At 38.9% G+C, this 25,812-nt stretch overlaps 4 protein-coding genes across 4 annotated transcripts; 2 read left to right on the top strand and 2 right to left on the bottom strand.

Annotated features, from left to right (window-relative positions):
- The first annotated feature begins 417 nt into the window (after window positions 1-417).
- elovl1a (ELOVL fatty acid elongase 1a) lies at window positions 418-4,262 on the top strand. The gene is made up of 8 exons (XM_008285755.1): window positions 418-739; window positions 1,362-1,454; window positions 1,682-1,872; window positions 1,969-2,049; window positions 2,196-2,252; window positions 2,336-2,441; window positions 2,702-2,841; window positions 2,959-4,262. Exons 2-8 carry the CDS (start codon window positions 1,394-1,396, stop codon window positions 3,265-3,267), a joined length of 945 nt encoding a protein of 314 aa, XP_008283977.1. The 5' UTR covers window positions 418-739; window positions 1,362-1,393; the 3' UTR covers window positions 3,268-4,262.
- A 654-nt stretch (window positions 4,263-4,916) lies between these two features.
- cdc20 (cell division cycle 20 homolog) lies at window positions 4,917-8,403 on the bottom strand. The gene is made up of 11 exons (XM_008285754.1): window positions 8,314-8,403; window positions 7,696-7,906; window positions 7,451-7,593; window positions 7,274-7,370; window positions 7,056-7,181; window positions 6,595-6,791; window positions 6,394-6,488; window positions 6,049-6,286; window positions 5,730-5,855; window positions 5,501-5,618; window positions 4,917-5,389 (listed from the first exon to the last, which is right to left on the bottom strand). The coding sequence occupies exons 2-11, from the start codon at window positions 7,883-7,885 to the stop codon at window positions 5,211-5,213; spliced, it is 1,509 nt and encodes a 502-aa protein (XP_008283976.1). The 5' UTR covers window positions 7,886-7,906; window positions 8,314-8,403; the 3' UTR covers window positions 4,917-5,210.
- Window positions 8,404-9,585: 1,182 nt separating this feature from the next.
- Window positions 9,586-13,889, bottom strand: LOC103360097 (uncharacterized). The gene is made up of 6 exons (XM_008285752.1): window positions 13,661-13,889; window positions 12,280-12,462; window positions 11,931-12,188; window positions 11,286-11,384; window positions 11,016-11,033; window positions 9,586-10,623 (listed from the first exon to the last, which is right to left on the bottom strand). The coding sequence occupies exons 1-6, from the start codon at window positions 13,725-13,727 to the stop codon at window positions 10,523-10,525; spliced, it is 726 nt and encodes a 241-aa protein (XP_008283974.1). The 5' UTR covers window positions 13,728-13,889; the 3' UTR covers window positions 9,586-10,522.
- ppp1r7 (protein phosphatase 1, regulatory (inhibitor) subunit 7) lies at window positions 11,429-25,265 on the top strand. The gene is made up of 11 exons (XM_008285753.1): window positions 11,429-11,433; window positions 18,020-18,076; window positions 18,867-18,962; window positions 19,182-19,237; window positions 19,504-19,569; window positions 19,804-19,934; window positions 20,066-20,228; window positions 20,386-20,502; window positions 20,605-20,709; window positions 20,825-20,911; window positions 22,860-25,265. Exons 2-11 carry the CDS (start codon window positions 18,037-18,039, stop codon window positions 23,034-23,036), a joined length of 1,038 nt encoding a protein of 345 aa, XP_008283975.1. The 5' UTR covers window positions 11,429-11,433; window positions 18,020-18,036; the 3' UTR covers window positions 23,037-25,265.
- Window positions 25,266-25,812: the final 547 nt, after the last annotated feature.

Below are 25,812 nucleotides of genomic sequence, written 5' to 3'. Positions count from 1 at the left end.
ACAATGCAGCAAGGGATGGGCGACGCCAAAGTGTGACGCTGGGTTCGTCAACCGTATCATATCTGATTTTACCTTTAGCCTAAATTATGTGACAGGAAGCACCTTTTAGAGGAGCTATGTTACTTTAACTCAAACCACATATTGTTTATATTTCAGCCTATTTGTTTTTTTAATTGTAGTTTCATCTCTCTCATAAAGTTTTCTTTTCTTTTTGCTCATTAATGGGTCTTTTCACCACTGGGCCTCTGTGTTTCAACAACTCGCTGACCCCTTCCCCTTTCACCACCATTGATGAGACAATCCAATCACAAACAGGCTCAGTGAGGACAGAAAGGTGGAGCTAAGCACTGAAACAGGGTGTGGTCCTGAAACTAGAAAGGGCTGTAGTAGTGCCTTGGGGTTTAAATTGAATTGAATGGGCTCAGTCCTACAGTTATCACAGCAGTCACTTTATCTCGTCTGTCTCCGTCTTGGTTTTTCTCTCAGTCTTTTCACCCCTTCAGTCGTACATGAAAGAACTTTTAGCTCCTGGAGGATTTTTAGTAACAGAAAACAGTAAACATCTGAGAATAGCTGGAGGCTACCACCCACACAGTAGCGTTGCATGTACCTGATTTTCAGCTGATCACTCTCATTCAGGGGTGTCGCTGATCTGTTCTCTGGATTGGGTGCTGCCCGCTTTGGCTGTGCAGCTGCTTGCTTCACAAACCGGAGGTGCTGAGTGACTTGAGCTCAGCAGGTGAGTCACTTGTTACAAACAGTATTTTCACCTGTATTTGTGTCGCTGCTTGTGTTTCAAATGTTGTGAAATGTCTCGTGTAATTGCTCTGGGGTTAGACTCTGTTCAGCCACTCCTTCAGTTTAGTGTCAGAATAAGCTTGATCCTGATCAGGACAACAAAAAAAATGTACCTCTTTTGCTTGTTGTGTTGTTTTGCTACCTGGAAATCCACGATCAGCTCACATCTTAGTGGCTCAGTCGGCTCGCCATATGGGCCAAGTTCTTTGCCTCACCTGTTTGACTTGCTCAGTTAGTCAGCATGAGAGTGACTATTTCATTGTTTTTAAACTGACAACGTTTCACAACTCTTCATGAGACATATATGGATTGTTTTGTATTTTAATAGGGAAACATGGTTTGAGCCTCTAGCGTACGTCCTGCCTGTATATTTGTTTGAAGGGTTGTAGCCAGGGGCAGTGAGCTGGGGGTGTTTGATGAGCCTGTGCAGCTGTCTCCTGTTTGTTCAGTCAGTGGGAAAGGAGGTGGATAGGTCGCTTTGTTGCTCACCTGCCAAACCAGCCTCACTTTTAGCTCCGTTTCATCTGCTGCTCTCTGATATATATATATATTTCTTTTTTCAGGAGTTTAATAGAACCAAAAGCAGGCAGTCACCATGCTGCGAGACGTCATATCAGAGCTTGTAAAATTCCACAGTTATCTACAATCAAGAACTGGTAAGTGTCGTCTCCTCTACGTAATGCAGATGTACACGTATGAAATCCTTAAACCTCGATGTTCTGTGTATCATCGTGTCACACAAGGGCAAAAAAAAATGACATGAAGTGTACATTAAAACATTTGAAAATTGCTCTTTTGCTTTATTTGGCTTCACCCAAAGTTATGTATCACCCCAGATCCACACAGACATCCCTGTTTGACCGTTGCTGTGTGTGTGTTCTAGATGCCAGAGTCAAAGACTACCCTCTGATGCAGAGCCCCATCCAAATGACCAGCATCCTGCTGGCGTACGTCTTCTTGTCGGTATATGTTGGGCCTCGCCTGATGGCAAACCGCAAACCTTTCGGCCTCAAAACGGCCATGATTGTCTACAACCTTAGTATGGTTTTACTGAATGCCTACATAGTGTATGAGGTAAGAGCATTTGAGATATTTGGTGACTCACAATCCGTCTGATTCAAAGTGCTTGCAGAAGTAATGGTAACGGCTTGTGATGCTTTTGACGCCTAGTTCATGATGTCTGGATGGGGCACCACCTACACATGGAGATGTGATCTGATTGACACCTCCAGCAGCCCGGAGGCTCTCAGGGTAAGTCATTCGCTTTCTGATTCATTCTCCTCCATCTGTCGTGGCCCAAAAAGCAAACTTTAAGAAATAAACATGAGAGTCCTTTGATGATTGTTCCCTGTTAGCTATTTGACATTACAGCTCTTTTTTTTCTTTCTTTCTCACAGATGATCCGAGTTGCTTGGTTGTTTTATTTTTCAAAATACATCGAACTCCTCGACACGGTAAGGATGCCTCTCTTCACGCGTTGTTTGGACCTGTTGTTTGTGACGGATCTGAATGCTAACCGTGCTTGCGTTTATTTCAGGCATTCTTCGTGCTGAGAAAGAAGCAAAGTCAGATCACATTTCTCCACGTCTTCCATCACTCCTTCATGCCCTGGACGTGGTGGTGGGGCATCACCCTGACGCCTGGTGAGTGTTACCCAGCAAATCTACGATATACATCCTTAAGACGTAAATCATTTCAAAATCTAAGAAAAAAATGGGGAAAACTGATGGTAGATGCTGTCAACTGGTGAATCCTCTGTTTGATTCTCAACCTGCCAACCCTTCCCTGCTCCCTTTTATAATTTCTGTCCGTCATCACTGCTTGTTTCTAAATAAAGGCAATAAAATAAAAGCTACTAAATATCTAATACATCATTTTCTGTGTGTTTTTTTTCCATCTGAAGTTGGAGGAATGGGCTCTTTCCACGCCTTGGTGAATGCTACAGTCCACGTTATCATGTACACCTACTACGGCCTCTCTGCTGCCGGGCCTCGCTTCCACAAATACCTGTGGTGGAAGAAGTACATGACCGCTATCCAGCTTGTATGCTCCTTTTCTCTCTCTCTTTTTTTTACAACAGTGTATTTTTATTAAAACAAACAACATAAGTTTGTGATGGGATGCTGAACAACCACCTGTGTTTTCACTCTTGCTTTGCAGACGCAGTTTGTTCTGGTCTCCATTCACATCAGCCAGTACTACTTCATGGAAAAGTGTGACTACCAGATCCCCTTGTGGATCCACCTGATCTGGATGTACGGCGTCTTCTTCTTCCTCCTCTTCTCCAACTTTTGGGTGCAGGCATACATAAAGGGCAAACGTCTTCCCGCCGCAGACAACAAGACGAAACAGAACGGCTCAACCAGCGAAGCGATCGGTGTGGTGGCGAACGGAAAACACGTTGAGAACGGGAACGCTCACCACTGCACCAACGGCAAAATCCCAATGGGCAAAGTAAAAGAAGTCTAACTTGGTGACTCTGGAAAGAGAAGGAGGCATAGACTAATACTACTACCTTGAATATGTCATTCATCATTCATATCTAGCAGCATATTGGAGAGACACAGGTTTCAATATGCTGCTTCAAACCTGCAAAATTTTTATGTAAGTCTAGTCTTTTGTGAAAATATATGCACACGTATCAGAATTCGAATGGCATGGTGCGTTTTGCCAGTGATCTCCACGTTGTGTTGTGTAAGTTGTTGCAAAAACTATTAACTGTGATGAACACTGCATGAAGATTGGTGCTCATTTTATCACTTATAGTATTCTTCAACTCAGGCTTGACCCACACAGGCTTGATCTGCACTGCTCTTGGGCTGGCATGGCCTTTGTTGCATGGGAGTATGGCACAGTTTCCACTGAAGACTAGTACATGTAAATAACTGCTATAAACCAAAGCAAGATTTTCATCGTAAATGTCAACTATTTAGTCTTTTTTTCAGATTTTATTTATCTTTTGAAATAAAACCAACGTTTAGATAAAGGTCTGTGTCATTTGGAAAGCAGTTTTGGTGTGCACTTTGAGAGAAACACCTAAAATTTTCAATTTTAAGAATTGTGGGAAGGAAGTGTTGTGCTGTATATTACAGTATTGATGCATTTTGCGTTGTCGCATTATTAGGTAGTGACGCATACCCTGCTGTGCGTGTTCATCCATGTTAATCCCTTCTGAGTGCAGCAACACTGTTTGGTTTACTTCTCTCAGCACACTCTGCATGAAGTGAACAGAAAAAACTTTCTATGACATCAGACTTGAATAAAGGTTTGTACAGATGGCTGTTTCTCAATATCACTAAAGAAGTATGAATATGTTGATTCATAAATCTATCAGTGTTTGCTGTTGTTGTTGTTGATCTCTTTTTTTTAAAAAACTGTTTGACATTTGCCACAAATAACACAAAGAAACAGGTCTAGGTTGTATATGTCCATAACTGAACATAAACAGAGATGAAATCTCTAAATATGTTGTGATTTTTTTTCTCCCATTTCCCAGGCAAGAGAAACATCATCTACACCATGTAGGTCCAGTTCAAGCCAGTAGGATAACAGACTTGTCCACACACCATTAGTCCAACAGTAAAAGGACACTGATGAAAAACATGATTGTCAAGCAACAAAAATAATATCTTAGTATGTTTATCTTTGAGTAATATATAATGTCCAACCCAGTGGTCCTAAAAGTTACATCTAGAAATGTATCTGTTCCAAACACAGCAGTTAATTATTTGATTCATGAATTTGTCCTGTAGTTTGTGAGCGAATCAGCAATGTCAGCTGCTCATGTGTGGCTGACGTGAAACCTACAGTGGATTCAGTCTCATGGTTTGTGTGTTTCAGGTCCAACAAACTAGAAGTAGATGCTCAAAACTTTGTATCATACAGCACGTCTGTCTCAGTAAACCCAAAATGTTGACAGGTGGACAGTAGTGTGACTTTTTGGTAACGAAGTTTGACTGTAATACTACAGAAGACAGGGAGTGATCTATGAGGGGTTTTGGATCCCATATAAGCCCAACACAAGTAAACAGGCCTTGTGTAAAGTAGATGGCACTTCTGGAGAGAATAAACATGGAATTTGTTGGTTTGGCAGATGTCAGTTACCAGACTGAGGCAGATGTGGTACCTAAACCATTTATTTACAACCCAGTCCAATGTATACAATGCATTGAGATTACAATAAAAGACAACTGCAGGTTATAAATACATCTGAAACTGCTTTAAAAACTCTAAACACTTGTACTTTACCACATTAGCAGGCTTGTTTAAACAACAGAAGAATCCATTACAGAACCAATTTAAGCAGTACAAGGCAAGAACTGGGTGGTAATCTTTATTGTGGATTAAATAAAACATTTGCACATAACGCAATCAGAACAGACTAAAAACCTCAAAGGTCAACACAAACCAAATCATCTGATTGACTGATGAATGACACTGCTTGTTGATTTGACCATCCTCTCTTTAGCCTTCTTCTTAACGGGATCCACTTCAAAGCTCTTCCACAGACGAATTGTCTCATCTCCAGCGATGGTCGCGACGGTCGAACAGTCTGGGCTCAGAGTCAAACTGAGAACCCTGTCCTCGTGGCCTAAAATAAAAATGTGTTTATACCAACTGAAAGGCTGAAGAACAGTTCACTGGAAATTCCTTTAAACAGTGTGTGACGTACAGAGGGGATCCAGTCTAAACAGTTACTTACCATTGAGCTCTGCGACTCTGGTGAGGGAGGGGTACTTCCAGATAGCAACATTATTGTGGGCATATCCGTGGGCAGAGACCAACTCCTTGTAGTTGGGTGCAAACACCAGCGATGAGATCTGAAAAGTCATGTGTGATTGTACAAAAAATAAATAAATGCACAAACTAAAAGACAATTATTGGACTGAGAATCACTGCTGAAACTCAAGAATGTAGAAGTCTGCAGTTACCTGGGACTGAGTGTCAAGTGAACTGATGCAGGAACCACTGTTTACATTCCAGATGCGGATGTGGCGATCACTCGTACCGCCTCCAGATGCAAGAATGTTTGACTGCCACGGACACCAGGCTAAGGCCTACGACAATGAATACCGACAAACACACACAAAAAAAGGAAAAAAAGTCAAAAAACTACAGTGGCACAAGATTAAGAATGATGAATGACAGGGGTTTTAAGACTTTGTTCTGACAGTTTAAAAACACTGTACATTTAATATGCATCATGATCAGGCAAAATAAACAAATGTTTACTGTATAAAAACTACTCACCTTGACAGCTCCCTGGTGTTCGCTCCAGCAGCGGACAGACTGGCCGTCGTTGCTGGCGCTGCCGTCCTGCACACGGGGCCACACGTACACCAAGTTGTCGTTTCCTCCGCTGGCCAGGTATCGACCATCAGGGGACCACTTCAGTCCACACACCTCCTGTGAGTGACCAGTCAGTGTGGATATGTGATGCTCTGCCACCCTCACATCATGGTGGTGGATGTGTCCGGATCTGGAGCCACTGTGGGTGGGTGGTGGTGGGGGGGATGCTTTAGTTACATACAGCAAGACAAATACCATCAGATTTGCTGGTTGTGCTTTTTTTGTATGAGAGATGAACAACTATACCTGGAAAGAATATGATCGTTCCAGCTCAGACTGCCTACTCGAGCAGTGTGGCTGGCCATGCTGCGTAAACGCTTTTGATTGTCAACATCCCACAACTAAAAAGGAAACAAAAATATTCCATTAAATACAAAATATTCAGTTGTTTGAGTGCTCTACGTACTTGTCAACTAAATTAATTAACCAGTTTATCACCACACTGACCTGAACTTTGCAGTCACTGGTTCCAATAGCCAGGTAGCTTCCCTCTTTGGTCCAGGCCAGTGAGCAGATGTAGTCCTCCTCACGCTCCAGCTTCATGAGAAGAATAATGTCTCCTTGAGTAGCATCCCACAGGTAAACACTGTTATGAAGAGCTACAGCGAGAACATTTCGACTGCTCCAGTCGAGCAGATTCAAATCTGAGAGAAAAGAAGGGACAACGTCAATATTTTCTAGGTACACGAGGGTGATTTTTTAAAATAAATATCACATTTAAAAAAAAAAAAAAAAAAAAAGGAAGAATGCAGAATAAAGAATGTATTGATCAATATCCATTGATGGTAGATTACTGCAAATCCAAGATGCAATAAGTTATTCATACACTACATGCGTTAGACTAAAATATTAATGTATAGATGTTATTGGGTTTGAAAAAAAAAAGAAAAAAAAAGTATCAAACCTACAGAAATCGTTACGAAGATCAGGAGCATCCAGGATTCTGTCTGGAGTTGAAGATATGTATCTGGTCTTTTTGACAGAGGCAGGAGTTGTAGCCTGACTGTAGAGGACTTTCAAGTTGTTTTGATAGCCTGAATGAGGAGATAAAGATTGGAAAAAATACATTGAGAAAACAAATCCACTCTCTCCATACAGCAAAATCTGAGCATGCCAACATTCTGACCCTCTGGTGCATTCAGTGGTTTCCCTCCAAGGTGGAGGATCTTTGCTTCTTCAATGTTGTATCCGTTTAGTGACATAGACCAAGCTTTCTGGTTCTCCTTTAAATGCAGATGGACACAATCAATGAAACCCTTATTTAACAAAAAGGAATCATAATCAAATGTAATAAATAACTTACTGATGCGCCTGCTGTGTTGCTTGTGTCCCCGGGCTCATTCTCCTTGGTGAGGAGGAAACTGGCAACATCCATTTGTTTGCTGTTTCTGGTGGGAATGAAGCGATCACCCCCCATCTTAGACGGGGTTTGTTTTTTATTTTTGCCTAGACACCAAGAAGAAGAAGAAGAAGAAAAAGAAGAAGCCAGCGTTAATATTTGTGGATCTAACTACAGAGCAGATACTACTGCAGGAACGGTCACATTACCGGGTGTTTTGCTCGGTGTTTTTGATGAACTGAGCGACACATTAGCAGACTTTCCTGGAGACAGACCGTTTAGGGCGGAGGTGTTTGATGAGCTGGCCTTTCTCTGCCACCTCGCCATGGGAGCATTGGTGATGGGCATATCCAGCTTCAAGATACTGTGAATGTCGTTCTCAAACCCAAACTGCGCCATCTTATCCACGTTTTCATAGACCTTGGCGTCAGAACAATTTTAAAAGAAGTGAAGAGGAGGTTGTTAGCTAAGCGACACATGCTAACGCTGGGCTCACAGGTGTTCGTGTTAGCATAGATTTAGCAGCCTGCGAGCTATTAAACTTCATTTAATCCAATAATATAAACAAGAATAAGTCTCAAGTCAGCTGAAAACATTTTTGCACTACCCCTGACACGTTGTTATTGTTGGTTTTAAAGAATTCAGTGAACTCAGCTGAGCTAAAGTAAACATTGAACGTTTAGCATTACGCTGTAGAAAACGAACACAAGTTAGCATAAACACTTGATAGCATGAGTATTTGCTGTTGCGTCGAAAAGCAAAATTAAATTCCTCTAAACAACCTTACGGGGCAGTTCCGCGGTGCAAAATCAATACAACGCTCTCACCTCTTCAACAAAACGTGGAGTACAGGAGAGCAACACTCGCTGGTCTGTTTCGTCTCTTTCTGAAATTTGAATTTAGAGCCGATGACGCCACACGGTTTAAATGCCGCAAAGCGCCGCAGCGATTGGTCCGTTCAAGGAGCGGCCGTTGGTGCATTGCATTACCATGGCAACGCCAACGAGTGCGCTAATGTGATTGGAGGATGATACTTCCGCCCTGAAAATCTACCGCCATCTGTTGGCCAAAGACTGGAGCAGAGATATTAGTTGAGTGAAATAAAATAATACTAAAACTAATACACAACTACTACTACGATTACTTCAACAGCAATAACAACAACTACTACTAATAATAATAATAATAATAATAGTAATAATAATGATCTGTATTTACAGAGCACTTTTCAAAATCCAAGACACAGACTGTCTCACAAGCTCAACAAAATAAAACAAACAAGTTAAAAAAAAAATCCATCATATTTTAAAGGACAAATAAAAACTGAAATTAGTGTATAACAAAGAACCAGAAATAAAATACAATCTGGAAAGGCTGTCCAATTAAAGTATGCTTTAAGAAGAGATTTAAAAGAGCTACTGCATATACAGTTATAATAATAATAATAATAATAATAATAATAATCAAGATAAAAATTAATAATAATCAAGAGAAACTGTAGACATCTAAAGTTCAAAAGGAGGACTTGCGTAGGTTCAGTTGGAAATGGATTTCCGATGGAATATGGAAAATACATTTGGCCTTGTTACACAAAAAGTAAAACAAGGAATGGTGAAGTCACTCCTTGCTAATAAAAAAAACTGTTTTATTTAAAAAATAAAAAAAAAACTGTAAGGGCCACAGAGAGATACTTACCAATTCCAGTTATCGTCTCTGCTGTCTTTTACATGACATCATTTAAGAATAGCTGATTGAGACAAATTATTCTCCCATAATCACATCAAATCCTTTGTTTCTTTGCCCTTTGGATTAAGCTTGTATGCACTAATTAGACTGAAAAGATTAAGTGACTGATCAAATCGGTGAAATTCTCTCCTCGTCCATAATATAGGTGTTGTGTTTGAATGTTGAAAATCAAATCACTCTCAAGGCTGTGAAGGGCGTGGACATGTGTGAATAAACAAATCACTTTAAGAAAACAAAATGAAAAAAAAAAATGTTACTTGAAATAAAACGAGTTCAACAACACTAACTCTTAGTCAGATTTAACAAAACTGTCATTCTACAAATGAGATTTTAAAAATAAAGGAAAAACTCAGTCACTTTAACTGTGTACTTTATTGTCAACTCAGCCCTGACATAAGTGTAATCCAGCACAGCTTTCTTCAACGCATCATAATGGGATGAATGCGATACAGGCCCACTAAGCATTTAAAAGGAAACACTTTGTCTCTGATTGAACTGTATCAAATACATATTACATCTGATCTTTAATGCATTGCAAATTCACCACTTTTCATAAGATAATGTACAAACAAAATTAAATATGTGGGCTACAGGGAGAGTTTGCATTAAGTGCTCCAGTTTATACTAAAAGCTGGGAAAAAAAAAAAAAAAAAAAAGTACATAAGGCATTTATTTTCAGTAGCTGAGTGAGAAGTTCACACAATCATCCTGTCTCCCAGAAAAAGGGAGAAAAATACTGTTGATTTCTTTTTCTAAACTCTGTCATAAAAATATCTTCGTATCTCTACAAACATTACATGGACGGAACAGAGAAGAACTGGATAAAGATAATTACAAGAATGTACAGACAGAAGAAAATATACATTTCTCTGCAAGTAAGATTAAGTGCGCAGAGTTTTACTGTGATTGGCTCATCAAAACAAACACTGCCTGATTACTGTGAAATAGCTTGTTGCATTGTCACAACTTGGCCAAGAAGCAGTTTTTACATTACAGCAGGCAGTGAAACTATTTACATCTCCGTGTATGTGTGTACATGCGTATATGCATCCATATTTTTTTTAAAATATGCAATAAAAGCACCAGTGTGATACATGTGTCTACAACAGTATGGCCTGAAATTCAGAGCACAAGTATTTTCACACTGTAAGTTTCACTTCAGTGGGATTTTGGTAAGACAGCAAAGATGTGGTTACATTCACGGAGCAACACCGTCCAGTAGGGAGGGGTTAAGTCACTGGCTGGACATGGACAGTAGAAACACACAAGAGTCCTCGAAAAAGGAGCCTGTTATTCAGCCGAAACTAAGGTATGGTAACCACCACAGCTGTTTCTCTCTGGAGTCACTGCAGTCATATCCTTGGGATAATGTATAATGGAGCCAACAACACCTGCAAAGAAATAAAACAGCAAAAGAGTTTTGTCTCATTGTCCCATTCATTCCTGAATAAGACAAAATATACAACAAAAAACAGTTCAACACAATTGAGCTGCAAACGTTTTTAAGCTTTAAGAGTATTGTTTAGATTTTTTAAATTGTTTTATTCCCGTGTAATTTGCTGACCCTTTCATACCGAATGCCAATAAAAGTGAGGTCACATTGCACATTATCACTGGGAGATATCAAGATAGACAAAATCACATGACTGTCCGTGACGAGGAAAACGCTGGGTTGTTTTTTAGTTCATTTAATGTTTAACTTTCTATGAATCTTCTCCCGAGACTGTTAGTGGAAAAGTGTGAAAAGACCAGAGTGAAAACATAAGGGTTGTTGTTTTCTTACCTCCAGGGTGCCTCAAACCTACAGAGGGAGCAAAAGACAAAACACATGACCACGCTTTACATTTCCCTTCAGTATAAGAGCCCATACCACACATCATATGACAGGGCACGTCTTAAAACAAAGCCAAGTTGTGCTGTATTTGGAGGTATTAAACTGAAGCTGAGGTAAAAATGAATTGTTGCCTCAGTATCACAAATGCTTTTGAGCTGCGATCAGAGACTGTAGTGATTCATTATTATTCAAAATGAAAACAAAAACAGATTTACTCACCCTTCCTCTTGGAGATAAGGAGGCTGATGACAATTAGTCCAGTAAATGCCAGAAGAGCCAAGATTGGGATCAGAAACTGAGGCAAGGGAACCCCTGGAGCTAAGAAAACATTCCAAATTTGGATGCTGAGTGAATAGCAAGTCAACAGGTCATTGTAAAACTCGCAGGGACTGTATGTGGAGGTGGACTCCTGTAGTCACATGAGCTAATCTTATCTTGTATTTTAATAAAACCCTTTGTTTTCTTTTAGCATGCACTGCTTCACATGCTTCCTCTACAATCCACAGCCAGCAGCAGCTTTGGAGCATTTCTGTCCTGATTTTCAACTTAACAGTCAAAAAACTCCCAAGCAACAGACATTAATGAGGAGACTACAGTATGCATTTCTTATTGATAATGTTTGCACCTATACCGAATTGAAAGCATTGTTAGAAATGGTGTAATAAGTTCATTTGACTGTGAATACTGTCAGCTGGTGTCTACAGTACAACCCTGCAGTAACAACAGCTGGCATGTGATGTGCAAAAACAAAAACCAGCTGCACTAGGAACTAAATAGTATCCTGTCTGTGCATTCAGTGTGTGGCATGAAAAAAAAAATGTTACAAAATGTGTTCCTAAAAGCCTAAAGGAAACAAATACATACCTGACCGTTCCTCAGAGAGCCTCAATTCTCTCATCAGCTTAACGCAGCTCTCCTGTAGGTGGATCCTCTCAGCCTTTGTGCGCCGCATTTCCTGCTCCAACAGCACTTTGAGGGTCAGCGCTTGGGGCTCGTGCACTGTCCACATGTCATTGTGGTCCAGAGTCAGATAGACCTTGCCATCATAGAACACACGGTCCACCCAGTGCAGCTGAGACCCCTCCAGTACGCATTCTCGAGAATGAAGGACGGTGTGGTTGCCTAGTGAGTACGGTGAAGTCTATTAACAAATGCATTCCTCAGTTGTGGTTTCAGTGATTTCACATTCATTACAAAATCTTTTTTTTTTTACCCATTGCTGAAGTCTTGTTGACGCTAAGAAGAGCCGGAAGGAGTGCATCAGCTGACATGGTTTGGATAAGGCTGCTGACACCCTGACTCGTGCCAGAGAGAGAGACTCCATTGAGAAGGACCTGGCCTGTGAACCGCTGATCTCCCACCACTCCCCACTGCTGGAACTGAACGATGACGGTGTCTAACAGGAGACAGATAGAAAAAGAAAAAAAAAAAGAGATACTCCAGACATTACAATTTGCTCCTATGGAAATGTTTTACGTAATGTCACAGGAGATGAAATACAGGCGAAAATGTTACGTGTGCAGAACATATACAAATCCTTGAATGAAAGAAGCGCGAGCTCTGAAACAAATTAAATTGCAGCACAGATTTAAAAGTCCTGCATTTTTACACATTAACGAATGCCAAACCAAAAGTGAAAGGTCTCGTTCTTATCAAAGTTTTCTTCTGCTTCCATGAAATCATGAATGTTTCCACAGAAGTGATGTTAATGTGGTGTACAGCTCTTTAAAATGCTTGGTAGCTTGAACTATCAAGATGAGTTTTGCGATTTCAATTTTTGAATGTATTAAAGAAGGGATGGATGCAGTTGTAAAAAATAAATAAATAAATGTAGTGCAATAAAAACAACCCTACGCTGTGTTATCAGCTGTGCATCAACATCATGTACTGCAACATAATAAACCCACAACACTTTTTTTTTCTCTTTTTTTTTTACAGTTATGTTGATACTGTCCACACAGATGGTGCAGGCCTATAGGTGTTTACTATAATCTGCTCCCTTACTGTTCCAGATTACAGGCATGTAGAATAGAATAGAATAGAATAGAATAGAATAGAATAGAATAGAATAGAATAGAACTTTATTGCTCCCTTCAGTGTAAAACTTCAGGGAAATCATTAACTGTTTGCATGGGGACGGTATTTAAATATCCTCATAAAAATAAGTTGCACAGATGTCAGATCTGCTGGGGATTAGAGCGTTATTTCGCTTTCAGTGTCTGCAGCCCAGTACAACAACCACAGCACCACCATCCACCAGCCTGTCCTCATAAATAACCTGAGCTGAACTCACGCCTCTCTGATAGTGCCAACATAAACCAAACAGGATTTACTACATTGTGGTATGGTTTATTGGATCAGCTGTTCAGCAAACTACTGTCAAAAAAAAAAAAAAAAGGAGAACAAATCTTATCAAACGACTGACTAGATCATACAAACAGCAGTTTATACTAATAAACTAAACTAACAGTTACTCTGAGTAACTTAACAGCACTTCTCTTAAACGACTTGTGTGCATTTTTTATTTTTTTTAAACTTGCAATATATTAGCAGCAACGAAAAGCAAATGCAATGCAGAGAGACGAGCTTCTTACCTACTGGAGCAGGGAAAGCCTGTGACAAGTGGCAAAACATCAGCACAAGAAAGCCAAGAAAATCCATCTCTGGCGTTCACTTGTCGTCAGTTTCAAACTAAGCCGTCAGAGAAGGACGAAACCGCTCCGGAGTTATAAATAGTCAGGATTGTTTTAAGCTATTTAAGCGCTTCCAGTTGGCGAAGAATGTCAACGAAGAACATCAACAGAAAAGAAAACCTTGAAGAGCAAATAGACGCTCACGGTCGGATGCGACTTTAAATGTACATCCGCGTCGCCGCTGATTGGTTAATGACGACACGTGACCAGGGGACTCCCGCACACACACACACACACACACTGTAAAGTGTTCAGCTGCACAAACTTCTCAACTCGAAAGGGAAACTACAAAACAGTACAAAACACAGACAGCTGCACCGGGTCAATAACCCGAAAACAAGCGTTAACACCGCTTTCAATCGGTACCGCGTTCAGTAGCCACGGCGACAATAACCAGTCACCATGGTAACAGGTAATGACAGAGTGGTTGCCTGGAGGATGCTGCGTATTGGTTTAAAAAAAAAAAAAGGTTATATATATGTTATCAATTTAATAATTTTCTTGGCAAAACATCCTATCCACCAATCCAAATTGATTGATTGTTATCCCTAAAATATATATATGCATTCATATCTATATTTTTTTATTTCTTGTGCATTTTGTATAAAATATATGTTATATTGATTTTTTTTAAAATGTGAGCTTTTACAATATTGAATTTCCCTTCTGGGATAAATAAAGTATTTTTTTTTCATTCATTTCATTTTATTCCTTATTCTTATTTATCTTATTATTGTTGTTTCGGTGTGGAACAGGTGCACAGCGCATTTGTAAATGTAAAACGTCTTGTGTTACTGTTTATCTTGTTGAAATCTTTATCATTTTATTATGTTTTCTCTTTGTATTTAAAAAAAATAATAATAAAGGATATTACAAAGAAGCTTCATTATAGTGACACAAGCTTGCGTAGTGTTTCCATTTACAGAGCGATGAATAGAAAAACTGTATAAATGTAATTGTAAGTATTTCAATTATAAGTGATTTCATGCTTGTTTTTTTTCTGCTACACTTATTTGATTGGTATAATTGTTGAAATAAGTTCCACCACAACCAGCCAAAACAATAAAATATTCCTTACACATTGTGCCACTAATACATCACACATCACATCACACCCTCAGTCTCTGATCGTCATCTCAGGAGACTTTAATCATACGTCGCTCTCGGATCAATAAAGTATTCTATTCTATTCTATTCTATTCTATTCTATTCTATTCTATTCTATTCTATTCTATTCTATTCTATTCTAATAACAATCTTATAACATAATACATAAATAGCTACCTTTCTTTTGTGAGTTCAGGTAAACTTGGATGACACAATGCATATCTTACTTATTTCTGACTTTTACGTTGTGGTATGTTTTCACTGAACCAAATGATCTGAGTATTCCTACCCCTGACAATGACATGGCAAATCTTAACAATAATTAATCAACTTAACTAAAAAAAGAACCTATGTTTTAAGTAGAGATATGGTTTCACTTTTGATTCTAATGTTGGGCTGTTTGCAGACTAAACAGACGCGTCGCTCCGTCTGTATTTCCTTCATGTCGTTCTCAGTCTGTGGAAGCTAATGTCGCTCAGATCACTTTTCTTTTCAGTTTGCTCTGTCCTTTTTATGGTAGATGTCTCCCTCTTTGACTATCAGTGGGCTGGTCTGAATGTTTGCGTGAGGGCAGTCTGTGAGTGGGTATTGTTTGTGGAGCTGAGCCTCATGACTATAAGACTAACAGGGTTGTGCTTTGAGCTTTTCATCTTAGAAACACTGAGCTTTGTGGAGACAGGAGCCAGAACCACTGATTTGAATGTGTTTATAGAGTTTTATTGCTATTTGGATCCCAGTTAAAGCTTTATATCTTTTTGTGTTTCTGTGGAGCAGGTCGTCTCCTTAAACTCAGTGAAGTCAAAATAGGAACGGACCTTCAGCATGCTGATGGTCTTCTAATGCTTAATCCTGCAGTCAGTCAGTTACAATACGCTGCTGGATGCTTGGGGTCGGGGGTCATCAGAGACTTTGTGAAAGGGAACTCAGGTTTTCATTATTCATTTTCAAGTGCTGCTACACTGTGCGACTATTTAGCTCGGCACAGATACATGTATGTAGGACAGTGCTTGTCCTTTTGACTTCAGCTTTTGTAATGTCTCAGAGAAATGCCTTCAGGAGAGGAGTTTACAGCATAAGATAAAGCCATCTCTGTGTCTAGAACAAAAAACTCTTTCCATCAAGTCTGGGTCAGTAAACCGTCTCTGATACTGTTGGACAAAATTACAAAACACTTAAAAACACTCTAAAAGTTCCCAAGTTATCAGATTTTACTTGCAAAAAGTAAAGAATCTACAGTATACGCAAGAGTTTCTGTGCATTTGCCAGATTATGCTTCGTACTATCCATGTTTTAACAGCACCATAGTTTTAGTACAGATATCCAAACTGTCGTATTCACACACGACAACATTCTGGTGTTTGCTGTTACTAAGCACATTTCACTGCTGTGTGGCCTGTCAATGATTCAGGGATGTGCAGCTTCCAAAAGTATTCAGTCAGTTTAACCCAGTTAAGCAAGATGCTGTGGTCAAACTTTATCTTCCTCATGAGCTAGCACTGAATGTTGTTTTTATCAGCCTGATAATGAGGAACATTTTGTTGTTCTTCCTGTCTGTTTATCCAAATGACAGGCCAAGAAGAAACTATACTGTATGTTCTTTTCTTATCATCATTTTTAATCACGTCTGATGTTTCACATAAAAAGTGAAAGTTGTCAGAAACAAATGGCAGAGAAGAGATTAGACATTCTGAGCTATGTTATGTTATGTTATGTTATGCTATGTTATGTTATGTTATGTTATGTTATGCTATGTTATGTTATGTTATGTTATGTTATGTTATGTTATGTCATGTTATTATAAAGGATAACTATTTGGATACTGATGGTCATCAGGTTTTTGGACGACAGAGAAAGTACCTCGGTCTTGTGCAGCCGTGTTCTTAAAATGGAAACTATGCAAGACTTGATGGGAAGTGATTGCATAAACAGTCTGCTGTGCAAGGGCAGGGACTTCACAGAGCGAGAGGCTTTAGAAGTCAGGCTCTTTTGTGCTTTAGGTAATTCAATACGACTCGCCTTGCAGTGACATATGAAAGAATGATTTAAACAACACTTTTGCAGACTGTGCATTAACAAGCTTATTGTTGTTCTAATTTTAAATGATGTTTCGTGTGTGTGTGTCTTTAGGTAACCTTCATGTATCTAGTTCTTTTTTATACAGTTCTGAAAGTCATATAGTCATCAATGACACTAGATAATCCTGCACCAGGAATTAAACGGGGGCGCATTTAAAGTGCTGAGATAAAAACAGTAAAACAGTCTGTACCCATAAAAATAAAATAAAATAAAATAAAATAAAAATGTTAGGAAGGACTTTTAAGATTTCTATTGTTGTAATTACTTACAGCCATTAGCTACTTAAGGAAAAACTACAATAATAACAATTTAACTCTTCCCCAGGTGAAACATTTGACATTTAAATAACTTACCTGAATATTACCTATTATTATTATTATTATTATTATTATTATTACTAAGTGTCTTTTGTTTTTACTACTTCAGTATCATTACCATCACAAGTTTTACTTTTACTAATTTTTTTTCCTAATATCTATCATTTATTCTAATCTTGTTGTATTTTTTTTCTGAGCAATATCTGGCAAAAAATAAATAAATAAAAAATCCCTCTTGATTAATAAAGTTGTATATTATCTTATAAAAATGTATTGGCTCATCAAATATTTAAGATATACATTTAGAATTTTTATTTTAAAAAGTATTTAATCAGCAAATGAAGACAAGCTATTTTGAAGTATGCATCCTTGCATGGTTATATTACTGTGCATTCCACTGTCACAGTGCAGCATGTTGCATCGCTCCAATCTGCAGTAGAACTAATACAGACCTACTGGTCGTCAGGTAAATATTCAGGAGTCAAAAGTACAGCATGTTCCTTTGAAATGTTGGAAATCAGAGGGACAAAGTGGCACTGAATGGAATTACTGTATTTTTGCATTAGTAAAATAAGTACTGTATGTGAGTAAGGATGCTCACTTATTCCCCCCACTGCTCGATCTATGCTATAATTTGCTGTTTTTACTGTGGACACTGTGTACCAGCTGGTTTCCAGCAGTTTCCAGCTATGCAGCAGCAGCGACCCCTGGTGGTCGGTAGAAGGACGCGCCTCCAGCGGATTGGCTGAGCGGTTGTCAGGAGTGTTTACAGGAAACATGGCTTCCTTGGCTGTTGGAGAGCTTCAAGAAATGGAAGGTGAGTAGCTAAATATCAAAGGATGCAGCCGTGAAATGATTGTGGTAGCTTGGTCAAGTGGAAACCATGTAGACAAAGAGGTGTGTGGTTTTTCTGAGCACGCGCGGCGGCCGGTTCTTGCCGTGAATAACCAAACCTTCATTCTTGCTTTGCTAGCTCACAAGCTAACAACAAGACGTTAGCTGACGTTATTCATTGAACGTCAACTCACACAATCATGATAAACGATATCTACCCCAGGTTTTCTTGGTGTATTGTATAGTTTTTTGGCCTGAGAGTGTATTTTTTCTGCGTGAGGCCGCTTGTTCGCCCACAGAGCATGGTTCACATTTAGCTCGTAAACCTGTTAACTGTGGTCAAGTCAGCTAACTAGCTAGCTAACATAGTTAGCAGTATGTAGCCTGTGTGTTAATGTAAGTATGTCAACCTCAGCTTTCTCCGAACTACAAGTACAGACAGGATCCCATCCTCAGCAAGTACTACTAACATGTTTGAATATATTTGATGCGTAATCTCGATTTTTCACACGCAATTTGTGCACGTTGCAGAGTGCAGAAATATGCACCATCACGATGTAGTTAACGGCCAGGGTAACCCTTAGACAGCCAGAAAGAGGCTGGATGCTGTGCATGACACTTCCTGCCTCCTCAGCAGATGAGATGCAGCTGGGCCTGGTCTTTGCATCAGATTACACGTGCATCATCCAAAAATGTGTCACTGATACATAACCATAGAGAAAGCTGTGCATCTTCATGGTCAAATGAAGCTTCTCTGTGTCTGCTGATTGCAGTGGACCGAAGGGGTGAGTCTGAGGAGTCTGGTGATGATGAGACCAGGAGGAAGAGCATCAATGGCGACGTGGACCCCAATCAGCCCTCTACCACAAGTAAATCATCGTCTCCAACAGGCACAAAGAGAAAGATTTAATTTAACCATCAGACTTTGTGTACATTTTTCCATGAATATTCAAAAAATGAGCCACACAGTAATTGTCCTAACTACATTACATAACTATCATTCCACAGATAAAGCCTTTTGTATTATGTTTTAAGCACCTGGAATGGTTAATTTAGTTTTGTCCCATTTCTTCTTGCTCTCATTTAAGGTAAAGAAGAGTCTCCTGTTGACATGGACACCATAACTTTGGACCCAGAGGAAGAGGTCAGCAGATGTTTTTAGTAAAATTCCCTTCGTCTCTAATGACTCACTTTGGTTGTGTTTTAGTTTTTAGTGATTTTATATGGGGAATTTGGGAGTGTAGTGGATATGTCTTTGGTTGCAATAATATATATTTAAAAGCTTTGTTTCACATTTACACCTTCATGTGAGGTGGTGGGCTGCACATGATTGATGAAAAGCAAATTATAATAACAACTACTCATAGTCACGGACAGTATGTCAACTTAAGCTGCCTGTTTTCTTTCTAGGATGTTGATCTTGTTCATTGTCGTATTGGAAAAATTGAAGGACTGGAGGTGCTACAGAAGGCTAAAGTAAGGAACCTTATTATAAGTCATTAGTAATGGTCGCAGTGTGGAAAGTACATCTGAGGTTAACCTTTTTTTTTCGTATTAGAATGATCTGGCAGCATTTTAGTTTCACTCCTACTTTCTTTCTTTGTGAATTGTATCTCAACCGAAAAAGGACCCATAACTGATGTTTTATAATACTAAAATAGAACTGTTGATTTTATCTGTTAATTGCTTTTCATATCTCTGTTTATACAGACACTCTCCTTACGACAGAACCTCATCAAAAAGATAGAAAATCTCGACAGTTTGAGCTCACTGCGGGAACTAGATCTCTACGACAATCAGATCCGCAAACTAGAGAACCTGCACAGCCTCACAGAGTTGGAGTAAGTCTGAAAAAAAAAACATTAGATTTGTTTGTTTGTAAAATTCCTTGATTTGTATCTGTCACATGTTTGATATGACGGAACAAAGAACCTTCAGATCGTGTGCAAATGATTCTGGTACCGACCCACAGGCAGCTCGACGTGTCCTTCAACATTTTGAGGAAGGTGGAGGGTTTGGAGCAGTTGACTCAGATCAAGAAACTTTTTTTGCTTCACAATAAAATTAATGGCATTTCCAACGTGGACCATCTCTCAGTTTTGGAGATGCTGGAGCTGGGCTCCAATCGCATTAGGGTAAGTCACAGAGGGCCTCTGCTGCAGTGACGTTTGGGTGAACCGTTCTGTAAATGCGGCTTATATTAAGTATATGCTTGGTGTATGAAACCTCTATAGGACATCTGTGAAATCGCCATTAATGCAGTCTAACGTGTTTCTTTTGTTGTTTTCACAGGTTATTGAGAACCTGGATGCACTCTCATCTTTGCAAAGTTTGTTTCTCGGTACTAATAAAATAACTAAGCTTCAGAATCTGGAGGGTTTACACAACCTGACTGTTTTAAGCATTCAGGTACAAATTCTCTTCATCTTTTGTGGAAGTTCTCACAAGAATACAGTTGACATGCGTGCATATACTGAGACGGTGGTTTGTAATTTGTGCTTGTATTTACAGAGTAACCGGATTACTAAAATTGAGGGCCTACAGAACCTTGTCAACCTGAGAGAGCTCTATCTGAGCCACAATGGCATTGAGGTTATTGAGGGCTTGGAAAACAACGTGAGTTAATGAAATTAATTTGTGAAAGGACTGGCTCATGCCACACTGTCTCGTAGTGCAAACATGCAACAACCGAGTTCATTCTGGACACTCAAACATTTGTTTTCCTTCACAGAAAAAACTCACCACCCTGGACATCGCAGCCAATCGAGTAAAGAAAATTGAAAACATCAACCATCTGACAGACCTGCAGGAGTTCTGGGTACAGATTGTTTATGGACTTCTTTGTATCGTGTTGTTTCATGTGCGGCTTCATTATAGATGAGCTTACTTTTCGCAGCAGACCTTTGGAACTGACATGGCAGGAAAAAGCTGGATACAGCTCATAATACTGATAATATCTCTGTTCCAATTAAGGTCCTAATAAGACATGCAGGTTAAGCCAGCATGCACAATAGCTGAGCCTGGAACTGGCAAAGTGAATTCAATCATTATTAAATTATTAATTCCACCTGTGCGGTTCAGGACATGGCTGTTAATATGCAGCCAAGTAATTGATATTAGGCTGCTTAATTAAAAGTGATGAATGAAATCATTTATAATAGATCAACAGATGAAACTAATTCAGAATTGATTGATAGCGAAAACATTAGTTAATTGAATTAAATTCAAAGGAATACATGATTAGCTGAATTAGTATATTTGATACTACAGTGAAAGTGGATGGACAGCGTTATGTAAGGAAGTTCTCAAAAGGTAAATCAGATGTAAGGTTGCGATTTGGTTCTCGTTTACAATCCCATCCCCCCCATTGTGTTGCTCTACGTGACCTTATTTTGAAATACGGAAGTAGGCCTTTATTTAAATCAAATGGACTTCTTTTTTTTTATTATTTTAACGAACTTACAAAATGATTGCAGCATGTATAAACATATGTCAGAAATAGCTGATGGTGATTCTGATAAATTCTAGATTCTTCAAAGTTTGTGGTAACACTCAGCAACCAAGGGCTCCTCAAAGCAAATCATTTATACATGGAGATGCCTACAAACCAGGACTAGGATGTGAAATGATATTGAAGTCCAGCTTCCAGCTTGAGGTTTCCACTTTCTTGAGTGTCAATAAGGAATAGCATTTATGGGAAACTATAGAATTTGTAATGAAAGGATCTTGGGGGGAAAAAACTCTCAGATGAAGCTGCAAGTCTGCTGGACCAGAAGGAAAAGCAAAAGTCACATATGACTGCAAAAAGCTGCAGTGAGATTAAGCTGACACAGGAGTAGTGTTGCACTACAGCGCTGTGCAACCTCATACAAAAAGAAAGCATCTGAGGTCTGAAGGTAAAATTAAATTTTGTGGTGATCAGCAAGGAGAGAAAAAACAAGAGCAGCATTTGGTGAAAAGAACAAACTGCATGTTAAGCTACACGCTTAAGCCAAATAAATACTAAATGTTAATGTTAAGAACCATTGCACGGACACTTGGAAGAATGGACTGAAGTAGATATCAGCAAATAGTAGATACAAATGTTATAGAGTCATGAACTGAAATTGAAAAGAGACTGGCCTCTACTACAGGACAATGATCCCAACCAGACCTCAAAATCCACCTAAACTATGACAAGACACACTTCCAGAATGACTTGACAGTCCCCTGACTTGAACATCTCTGAAAATCTGTGGGTAGATGTCTTGCTTTAGGTGCAAAACAGCCAAAAACTATCTCCGAACTTGAAGAGATCTGCGCAGAGGAACAGAGGAGTGGCTGACAAAGGTGTAAATCAGGAACGGGAATAATCTTATCTGGCCATAAAATTGCTGCACGCTATAATGTTTACCATGGGTGGTCACGGACTTTTGACTCAGTGCCCAAACATCTACTCTTAATCATTCTTTATTTCTTTACAGTATTTTTTACGTTTATTAAGTCAAATGTACTTTAACATTTGAAGAAAGGCCTGTTTTATTGTCGGCTGCTGCAGGTGTTTTCATTTCAAAAATAATTTGCTCAGTAATTATTTTATTTAATCAGTTGATGGATTCATTTATTTAGAAACGCTTATTATTATTATTCTTTTTAAATACCATTTAAGAATCCATTAATAGTTTCAGTGTGCACATTCTCCATATGTTGTACGAGCTCTTATTCATGGCAGGGCAAGACGACTGGTGTATCCTCACTGGCTGTGTTGTCTTTCAATCTCTCCTCAGATGAACGATAATCAAATAGATAACTGGTCAGATCTCGATGAGCTGAAGAACGCCAAGTCACTGGAGACGGTCTACCTTGAAAGAAACCCGCTACAGAAGGATCCACAGTACCGGCGAAAGATCATGCTGGCGTTGCCCAGCGTACGTCAGATCGACGCCACCTTTATCCGCTTCTAAACTGCAGCGTACGATTCACCTGCCAACTTCACAGTGTTCTCCCTCACCTCCCTGCCTGCCCTGCCTACACAAACAAAACCTTCTGACACACATCGGCCTCACTGAATCATATAGTCGCTCCATCCACGGTATACATTCCAACACAGAAGTCACCCGCGGCTCACTCAACATACATGTATGCATGTATGCACTCACTCAATCCTTGATCTATGCTGTCATGTGGAAGCTTTTATTTATTAAGGTGGAACTGTGAAATTGGAAAAAAAAATTACCCCACACTCATCTCCTCATTTTTCCTCTGCACCTTTTTTTCTTTTGTTGTTTTGCATGTGGGATACAGTATGGAGACATCTGTCTTCTATCATGCGGTGCCCATCACAAAATCTTGTCTTATTTATCGCATTGTGGAAGTTGCACTGTTATCATATTGGAAGAAAGGAGGGCATTCTTAATATATGAGCGGTTTTGGTTGACCAGAATGGTACAGGTTTCTGAAGTTGTGCAAAATACGGATTCAACATTAAAGGGAAAGTCCATAATAAAAATAGAACTTACATAGTTTAACCTTCAGAATACTACCTATCTTCTCATTTGGCTTCCGTATGCGTCACAACTGTCCTAAACTCGACTGTTAGACAAACATCTAAAACGAAGCCTAAGATGCCATATTGACACCACGCCGTTTTCAAACAACTCAACGAAGTGGCGGTTTGCGTACATCAGCCTTTTTAAGGAAAACATATCCTTTACAGTTTAAACTGATGTATCATTTTAATAAACTGGTGTTGTTACTCACAAAGGGCAAGTTTTGATGTCCAGCAGCCTTGTCTACTCCTTGTCCAAATATTTTACAGCTCGTAGATCCATTTGCTGATTAACAAGAGTGACCTCTGCAGTAAAATAAAACTCATGAGAATGTAAAACGTGTCCATAAAGATGGTTTTTGTAATCAGTGTCACCATCACCTCGTAGTTGTTTTGGGTTTGTTTTTTTTTTAAGCTTGATTACATCACTGATTACCGCCTTGGCTCTCTTTTGACTTTGAGAAAATTGTTCATATACTTGATTTGAATAGATAGCAGTTGAAAAATAGAATGTTTTTTTGAATTGAATTTACATTATAATGGCTGGACTGATCTCACATAAGTGTTAACTAATGTAAGATAAGCTACTTAATGCACAGACAATTTTCTAATCGCATTTTGGAATTCAAAAATTTCAAATGTACAAAGACACCACAATGATACATTAGGCCCTCAGGATTGCTTAGAAATAGGAATTCATGTGTATTTATTGACCGTATTTGCCATAGGATTTCTTAGAAACAATGACATGACCACCTGGAACCAAACGCAAATTAACTATTCTTGTGGTCTCATGTAAATAACGCTTGAGTAAATTTACTCTCCATTACGATTATAAATTGATGCATTTTTTTGTATTAAAATCATTCCCCACCTCAGGGTTGAAAGGTCATGTGTTAATACAGAGGCATCAAATTTTACTGCATTAGTGAGTTTAAATGAACACTCCTAAAATCGGTGCTCTCTGTGCAACATAAAATGCTGATCATTATGATCTAATCCTTTTTATTTGTATTTATCACAAGATTTAAATGGTTAAAGTGCCCTCGATTAATATTGAATTTCCCTTTGCAGGCAAGAAAATAAGAGCATAAAACGCTGATGTGTGTCGTAGAATAGATGTCTTTAGCTGATAATTTGCTGTTTTTGAAATGGAAATTATGATTACAGATCTTTTAAATCCATGTGTTCACGGTTAGCAATCGTGACCAGAAATCAAATGTATTTATGAGCCCATAGCAGACTATCAGCAAGAGCATTAGGCATTACTGATATGAATGTAATGTTGTTTTATATTTCAGTTTAACCAAAGTGACTGTACAATTGGCCAGTGGGATTGACAGCGTCACTTTGTGTATTTGTATATATAGTTTAGACATCTCATGATGTAGAAATTCAGTGCCATCATCATCTTCCCTTTGTAAAGTGATCTTCTTTTTTCTCTTGTTTTGTTTATGCCAGGCAGCACAACAGATTTGTGTGAGATATCATAATAAAGATAAAATGGCTGAAGGAGCAGTTACTAAAATTACTATTAGCTTCTTGTTGTTAGAACTGAGTCTTTGGGTTTGGGACTTGGTTGATGCCGTTTTCAAACTGAATGTATTATGCAAATAACAATAAAATGACACTACTTAAGAAGCAAGTCTTTGTAGTTTTCATTTTGTAAGATATCACTGTCATGACTAATACAGTATTATTTTTAAACATGTATACAGTAATTAGTAGGGATGCATGATATATTGGCGACCACATCCGTATCGGCCGATGTTAGTGTTTTTTCTGATGTATCGGTCCGATGAACAAGTTCAGCCGATGTGAAAAACCGATGATCGTCTCAACATTAACGCCTTCGTCTCTACATTTAATATTGCCGCTATTTCATAGATGTTTTTATTTAAATGGTCCAGGACTTGAACTTTAAATATGTTAAAATGTGTTTAAATATGTTTTGCTTCTGTCATGTAATGAAGAAGTCTATGTGGTCTAATTTGGGCTTCTTTTGAAAAGTTTTCACATTCTCACATAGCTTACTTATACTCATTTTTTGGTGTGAACAAAAATTGAATACCGACATCGGTAATATTGGTTGTCTGCGATATCAGAAATCTTAATATCAGATATCGGTATCGGCCAGAAATTTTAATATCGTGCATCATTAGTAATTACGTAGCTGGGTCTTAAAGGATTTA

This window comes from Stegastes partitus, unplaced genomic scaffold (assembly GCF_000690725.1).
Source record: "Stegastes partitus isolate 25-593 unplaced genomic scaffold, Stegastes_partitus-1.0.2 Scaffold415, whole genome shotgun sequence".
NCBI lineage: Eukaryota > Metazoa > Chordata > Actinopteri > Pomacentridae > Stegastes > Stegastes partitus.
Note: the sequence above shows the minus strand (reverse complement) of the source record. Positions and strands in the feature narration are given on the sequence as shown.

What these genes read in the sequence shown, in the direction of transcription:
- elovl1a (XM_008285755.1), top strand. Translation starts at nt 1,394, where the DNA reads ATGCTGCGAGACGTCATATCAGAGCTTGTAAAATTCCACAGTTATCTA. An exon ending in TTATCTACAATCAAGAACTG is followed by an intron (nt 1,455 to 1,681) that starts GTAAGTGTCGTC and finishes TGTGTGTTCTAG; the next exon opens with ATGCCAGAGTCAAAGACTAC. An exon ending in ATGCCTACATAGTGTATGAG is followed by an intron (nt 1,873 to 1,968) that starts GTAAGAGCATTT and finishes TTTGACGCCTAG; the next exon opens with TTCATGATGTCTGGATGGGG.
- cdc20 (XM_008285754.1), bottom strand. Translation starts at nt 7,885, where the DNA reads ATGGCGCAGTTTGGGTTTGAGAACGACATTCACAGTATCTTGAAGCTG. An exon ending in ACCACTGAATGCACCAGAGG is followed by an intron (nt 7,182 to 7,273) that starts GTCAGAATGTTG and finishes CTCCTCATTCAG; the next exon opens with GCTATCAAAACAACTTGAAA. An exon ending in AACACCAGGGAGCTGTCAAG is followed by an intron (nt 5,856 to 6,048) that starts GTGAGTAGTTTT and finishes TCATTGTCGTAG; the next exon opens with GCCTTAGCCTGGTGTCCGTG.
- LOC103360097 (XM_008285752.1), bottom strand. Translation starts at nt 13,727, where the DNA reads ATGGATTTTCTTGGCTTTCTTGTGCTGATGTTTTGCCACTTGTCACAG. An exon ending in GGCTTTCCCTGCTCCAGTAG is followed by an intron (nt 12,463 to 13,660) that starts GTAAGAAGCTCG and finishes GTCTCCTGTTAG; the next exon opens with ACACCGTCATCGTTCAGTTC. An exon ending in GCTCTCTGAGGAACGGTCAG is followed by an intron (nt 11,385 to 11,930) that starts GTATGTATTTGT and finishes ATGTTTTCTTAG; the next exon opens with CTCCAGGGGTTCCCTTGCCT.
- ppp1r7 (XM_008285753.1), top strand. Translation starts at nt 18,037, where the DNA reads ATGGCTTCCTTGGCTGTTGGAGAGCTTCAAGAAATGGAAG. An exon ending in AGAGCTTCAAGAAATGGAAG is followed by an intron (nt 18,077 to 18,866) that starts GTGAGTAGCTAA and finishes TGCTGATTGCAG; the next exon opens with TGGACCGAAGGGGTGAGTCT. An exon ending in TGACTGTTTTAAGCATTCAG is followed by an intron (nt 20,503 to 20,604) that starts GTACAAATTCTC and finishes TTGTATTTACAG; the next exon opens with AGTAACCGGATTACTAAAAT.